Raw genomic sequence first — 6,523 nt, 5'->3', positions numbered from 1 at the left:
CCCTCTAGTGGAGAAGCTTTCTGAAACTGGGTCCCGTCTGCTTTTTATTCACTTGAATACACATTTTCCCTTTAGGAATGCATACAGGCATATCAAAGGTAAAGTTTGGTAAACAGTAAAAGAATGATCGGTTTAGGGGGTTGCCTTGAGCCATTTGGCCAACAACAGGGCAATATCATGTTGATTTTCAGTCCTGCTGAATATCTTTTCACATTAATATGCTAACTACTGTTGGTCTTTGCCTCCGGCATTAGTGAACGTTAAAGATCATTACAGATGGTCACTGTAGGCGCTTCACCTGTGTGGACCCCTCCATTGATCCCTTTCTGTCCCCTTTAACTTCTCTATGTTGTCCTCCCCCACTTTGCCTGTTATATGAATATTACAAAAACGGTCCCACTTTTTCCTGAATATCCTGGTGATTTCCAGCACCCCTATTTTTGCCCACGTTTTGCCCTCTGCCATTTCTTCTATGCTGATCTTAAGTCTCAACTGAAAGCCCAAATCAAGTGATTTGGACTTGGGGAATCCTGTAACACCCAGGATGCACGCCGTGCACTTGTTATTTTCAGCAGGCTCTTCTAATTGTGGCCAGGTGCAACTTTGGGATGTTAACGAATGCACTGTTTTTTTGGGGGGTAACTATTTGCCCCCATGTTCCTCCTTTCCTTTTCAGGCAGCTGCCAGAGCATTAGGGTTTCATTAAGGGATGATATGGCCAAACCTAAGAGTTCATTCTCAGTGATTGGGTTTCAAAAGCCTGGCCTTTGAATTGCACAAGGCAAGGTTCCCAAGGACTTGGGGGTCACAGTCTACTCCAAGGCCAGTGAACTGTGAACAGGCTGTGTGCGCGCGTACCCTGGGGTTTCAGGCTTTCCCAGGGGATATGCTGGGACATGGGCAGCGCTAAGCAAATCAGTGTCCAATTTCCCATGTCCTCTTTTCTCAACTGGATTTGTCTATGAACAAGCCCTACACTTACGATCTGTGGGGTTTCTTCTTGTGTTCTTTTCACACTTGCCCTTTCCCCATTTCCCCTCCTTATTCACTCCTATTCTTGTGGTGAATAAACCCCGAGTGCCAACCCAAGGGACTCTGTGAAATAATGATATTGAGAAAGCAAACTGCTTGAACTGGCAAACACATCTGCCTACAATTCAGATGATTTTTAAAGTCTTTGCTCTAAACAGAACTGAAGACCTACTCAGGATTATTCAGAGTAATCCCTGATGACAGACCACTGTGCTACATTTGGATGTGACTTTGAAAAAGTTCAAAGAATGGAAAGACGTTACTATTACAAAACCTATTCCATTTCCAGCTACAATTTTTTTTTTTTAAAAAAATTGATCCCTCTCTGTCCCCTTTAACTTCAGTGCTGTTATTTTAAATGAGGAATGACATTAATTATGGCCTCTTCCCATTCTAGCAACAAATAATATTTTTTCATGAAGAGATGAAATAATTAGGAAAAACAAACCAGTCCTGTTCATTTTATTAAGAACTGAATTTCTGGTAGAATTTGGATTTATATGTTTATTTAACAAAAAATTCTTTCAAGTATAATATGTTATTATATTTAGGATAAAGTTCTATGAGGAAAATGAAATGAAAATATGACTTCAGGGAACATTATAAAACAAGATACACTTATATGTTTATATTTTTGAATGGACAATTGTATCAGTTTCCTTTAGGATTTATATTTCATTGGAAACATTAAAAATAGTGGATAACAGTTTTATTTTATTTTATTTTTTACTTTATTATTATTGTTGACACTATTACAGATGTCCTCATTCCCCAGCCAACCACCCCACCCTTTGCCCACCTTCAACCCAGGCCCCTCCACTCAGTGCTGTTATTTTAAATGAGGAATGACATTAATTATGGCCTCTTCCTAATCTAGCAACAAATAATATTTTTTCATGAAGAGATGAAATAATTAGGAAAAACAAACCAGTCCTGTTCATTTTATTAAGAACTGAATTTCTGGTAGAATTTGGATTTATATGTTTATTTAACAATATTTTAAACATATTTGTAATTTTTTAAATTAATTGTATACTAAATGAGAAGCATAATGATATCTTCTCAAAAGAAAAAAACCAAAAACATTTGAACCTCTATGGTCACAGGAAATTAAAAAAATAAATGTCAATTTACATCCTTTTTTTCAGTCAATTATGAGGTAGGTTTACTTAGCAAAATTCTTTCAAGTATAATATGTTATTATATTTAGGATAAAGTTCTATGAGGAAAATGAAATGAAAATATGACTTCAGGGACCATTATAAAACAAGATACACTTGTATGTTTATATTTTTGAATGGACAATTGTATCAGTTTCCTTTAGGATTTATATTTCATTGGAAACATTAAAAATAGTGGATAACAGTTTTATTTTATTTTATTTTTTACTTTATTATTATTGTTGACACTATTACAGATGTCCTCATTCCCCAGCCAACCACCCCACCCTTTGCCCACCTTCAACCCAGGCCCCTCCACCCCTTTCCTCTGGCCATCACCACACTGTTGTCTGTGTCTATGGGTTAGGCACATATGTTTTTTGCTAATCCCTTCACCTTCTTTCATCCATTCCCCCTCTTCCCTCTGACAGTTGTCAATCTGTTCCATGTAGCCATGCCTCTGTTTCTATTTTGTTTGTCAGTTTATTTTGTTCATTAGATTCCACATATAAGAGAGATCATATGGTATTTGACTTTCTCTGACTGGCTTATTTCACTTTTCAATATTTACAGCTCTCTGCAAGTCACATCTAGCAACTACTTAAATTTAGGATAAAAAAAGTATAGATGTCAACTTAGGTAGAAGGTACACAGTCTTTTGAAATTATTTTAGGAAACAGAGGGACAAAAAGGGTCGAAGACTAGATCATAAAAATCATCCATAATGATTGAAAAGCAAGATTTCAAATGAGATGAATCACCTGCAGGCAGGAGTAGCTGGACAATACTGTTTGGCAGAACAACAGACTGGCCTCTGAGAGTAGGTGGGGCTTGGGCTGGGAATGATAGAACTTGCAGAGGCCAATCTGAGAACTGGCAGAACCTAAGCCCTCACTCTAGCCTGCAACACCTGGGAAGAGGTGGTGTGTGTATAGGAGCGTAGAGATGGCTGTGTGGGATTTTATAGAGTTCCATTCATACGGTGCCTCCTGGTGTCCCTCTGGGTGTGAAGCCTAGTTGCCCACAGCAATTACCCATCTCCTTACTACACTCTGTTTAGTTTATCTCCTGTCCCTGGTCCCTGTCTCATTTTTCCTACTGACCGACTTGTACCCCCTGAGATCATCTCCCAGATAAAGTACCTGCACCCCAATTCTATCTCAGGATCTGCATTTGGGGGCATCTAAACCAAGACATGCATCATAGGTTACTTTATTTTTTTTTAATATATATTTTTATTGATTTCAGAGAAGAAGATGGAGAGAGAAACATCAAAGACAGAATCATTGATTGGCTACCTCCAACACGCCCCCTATTGGCGATTGGGCCTGCAACCCGGGTATGTACCCTTGATTGGAATTGAACCTGGGACCCTTTGGTCTGCAGGCCAATGCTCTATCCACTGAACTAAACTGGCCAGGGCCAGAAGTGCTTTTTTTGGGGGAGCTGGGCGGGGGGGCACTGGCTGTGTGGGCAGAAGAAGATTTCTCTGGGAAAAGGCACAGGATTGTGGGCCAGGACAATACCACGGCTCATGCCTGAGCTTGTTGCCAACAATCAGTGACAGATTATGCAAGAATTGTTGGTATTTTCATCTACTGCTTTGTCTCACCATTAATCAAGTTGACCTGATTTTCTTAATTCACTGGGACCTCACCCTTTTTCTCTTTCTTCAAATCACTTTTTGTTTGAAGCTAACAAAAGTATATGTATATATCGTAAATGCTTCTACTTTCATCAACAAAACAGCAGCATATTGAAAATACATAGTCGTTCTGTTATTATACAAGTTTATCCATTACACCGAACTCTCCTTTGGGTAAATGTTATCGAACAATTTTCTTCCTTTTTAAAATAAAGACTGTGTTTAGCCTTCTGCATATTCCTCAATCCCATGATGCTGTAGGCATTCTTCAACCATGTTTGCCTTTTCAACTGGGAATATTATCTGGTTTCATTGTTTCCAAACTGGAACTGAGTTTTCCTAGTCTTGATTCTATATAGAGTTCAGCCTCATCTCATCATCCCTTCCTGCCTTATTTTAAAAACACTTTCCATACCCCACCTGTACCGGAAAATGCATTTATACTTTGAACAAAATTGACAAGCCGTAATGGTAGTGCATTTTCCCACTTTATTCCAGCTTTGTAAAAGTCAGAGGAAAACACAGGCATGGAGTAGGAAAAATATATCTGGAATGGCATAATATAGTACAGTGGGAAGCCAGATAACCAAGTTGGAGAAGGATGCTAAGAGATTAATTAGAAATTAGAATCTGTATAAGATAAAGCTCAGAAAAAATTATCTATCATGTAGAAGACCATTTTTGTTGAAGGGGTATTAAGACAATGATATAACAGAAAATACTGAGTAGAAAAACATTCTCACAACACTTAACACTAACACAACTCCATGGACGTCACCTGTTATTCTCCCGTGCAGAATAGGATGGTGGTCGGGAGTGTCAGCTCAAGTCAGACAGACTTAGAATAAAGTTCAGGCTCGTCATCACCGACTGAGCAAGTTATTTAAGATTCTCTCAGCTTTAGTATTCTTTAGCTACACACGGTCCTAAATAGATAATGCATCTAAAGTGACTAATAAAATACATGAGGCAAGTTAACTTATTACAATAATTTCTTAAGCCCCTGCTACATGTATTTCACAGAGCTTGTGGTCTAGAGAGGAAGGTGGACAATCAAATCAGCACACAGGTAGACAATGGCATATGGAGAAGGAAAATAGTAGAACATCAGGAGGACACGGAACAGAGGGATCTGGGCTGATCTGGGGCCAGGGAAGGTTACCTGAGAAAGTGATGTTAGAGGAGAATTGGGGGTTAAATAGGTAAAGGAGGGGGACCAGGGAAAGGGCATACACACAGTGATTTTTAAACAGTAGTTTAACATTTACTTCAATTATAATGCAAGTTAATCTGACTTGAGGTTAGCATCACAAGGCATACTTCTGAGTCCATTCCTGAGATATTCTGTTGCACTTTGGCATACTTCTGAGTCCATTCCTGAGATATTCTGTTGTACTTATCTCTGTCTGTTTTATTTTTTTTTTCTTTTTTTTTGTATCTCTGTCTGTTTTAAAGATCCATGTCATCTCTGGCACGAGGGGGTCATCTGGATTTGGATCACAGAGCAGTGATCCAATACCTAAAAGAACTTTAGAAATAGTTGAAGCCTGAGACCACTGTGATCTTAGACCACTGAGACAAATGCTAACATTACTGTTAATATTTGAATAATAAATTCTTGTTGTAAATGCAACCTTAGGTGGTTGGAAGGGGTGGTTTGTAGGAAAATGAATTGTCAAAAAGAATATACCACCCTGATATCGGCTGTCATTAGGTCCCATAATTGTGGCTTGCCTATGACACACATCATCCCCAATTGTACATGCAAAGTCGCCAGGGTATTGGGGATCATGGGTTTTTCTGGGGAACTAAAGTTGTGTGGGTGTGGCTGGAGCATTGAGAATGAGTGAGTGACTTGCAAGAGATGAGGCTAGGGCTGAATGTGTGGGGAGAGGCCGCATTACTCTGGGCCTTTATAGTAAACTAGAGGCCCTGTGCGTGAATGCGTGCACGGGTGGGGTCCCTTGGCCTGGTCAGCGATCAGGGCCATTTTGCCCAGGCCCAATCAGGGACAATCAGGGCCAGCTGGCTGTGGAGAGGGACCACGGGGGGTTGGCTGTGGGAGCGCACTGACCACCAGCGGGCAGCTCCTGCATTGAATGTCTGCCCCCTGGTGGTCAGTGTGTGTCATAGTGACTGATCAACTGGTCCTTCGGTCGACCTGTCACAATGGTCGCTTAGGCTTTTATATATATAGATGCAGTGGGAAGCCAATACAGGACTCTAAGTTGCGGAGGGACGTGACCTGCTGGGAGAATAGAATGAAGTGGGTGAGGGGCTGTCCTCACAGTGAGAGCTGTTGGAAAGTACCAACTTTGCAGAGCAACTTTGTTCTTCAGTACACGCAGACATATTTCATAAATCTAAGGCCACGGAATACATCTTGCCTAAAAACTTACTTTTATTTATGGGGAAATGTCAATATTCATATGTATAAATCTATGCAAACACATATACACCGAAATGTTAGGTTTGCCACAATTGGTCTAAACCAGTAAAACCCTTTACTTAGCTTTATTACAAACTAGGGGCCCAGTGCACGAATTTGTGCACCTTGAAAAGAACTGTGGGCTGTGAGGCTGCGGTAGGCACAGAGGTGGGTCTCTACCCATCCTCCACACTCCCACCTGGCCCCTCCTACCGCACCCCCGGTCCCCTGTGTGCTGACAGCCCTGCTCCCAGTGCT

General features: G+C 40.5%; 1 protein-coding gene across 1 annotated transcript; it reads right to left on the bottom strand.

Annotated features, from left to right (window-relative positions):
• Positions 1 to 5,106: 5,106 nt before the first annotated feature.
• LOC102250671 (ubiquitin-conjugating enzyme E2 D3) lies at positions 5,107 to 5,584 on the bottom strand. Its single transcript, XM_005878931.2, has 2 exons — positions 5,291 to 5,584; positions 5,107 to 5,252 (listed from the first exon to the last, which is right to left on the bottom strand). Exons 1-2 carry the CDS (start codon positions 5,556 to 5,558, stop codon positions 5,107 to 5,109), a joined length of 414 nt encoding a protein of 137 aa, XP_005878993.1. The 5' UTR covers positions 5,559 to 5,584.
• Positions 5,585 to 6,523: the final 939 nt, after the last annotated feature.

Source organism: Myotis brandtii, unplaced genomic scaffold (genome assembly GCF_000412655.1).
Source record: "Myotis brandtii unplaced genomic scaffold, ASM41265v1 scaffold577, whole genome shotgun sequence".
Lineage (NCBI taxonomy): Eukaryota > Metazoa > Chordata > Mammalia > Chiroptera > Vespertilionidae > Myotis > Myotis brandtii.
Note: the sequence above shows the minus strand (reverse complement) of the source record. Positions and strands in the feature narration are given on the sequence as shown.

Bases quoted from the DNA above. Each gene is read 5' to 3' on its own strand.
- LOC102250671 (XM_005878931.2), bottom strand. From the start codon at position 5,558: ATGGGACCTAATGACAGCCGATATCAGGGTGGTATATTCTTTTTGACA. The intron at 5,253-5,290 runs TTAAAACAGACA...AAGAAAAAAAAA, and splicing joins GCCAGAGATGACATGGATCT to ATAAAACAGACAGAGATAAG.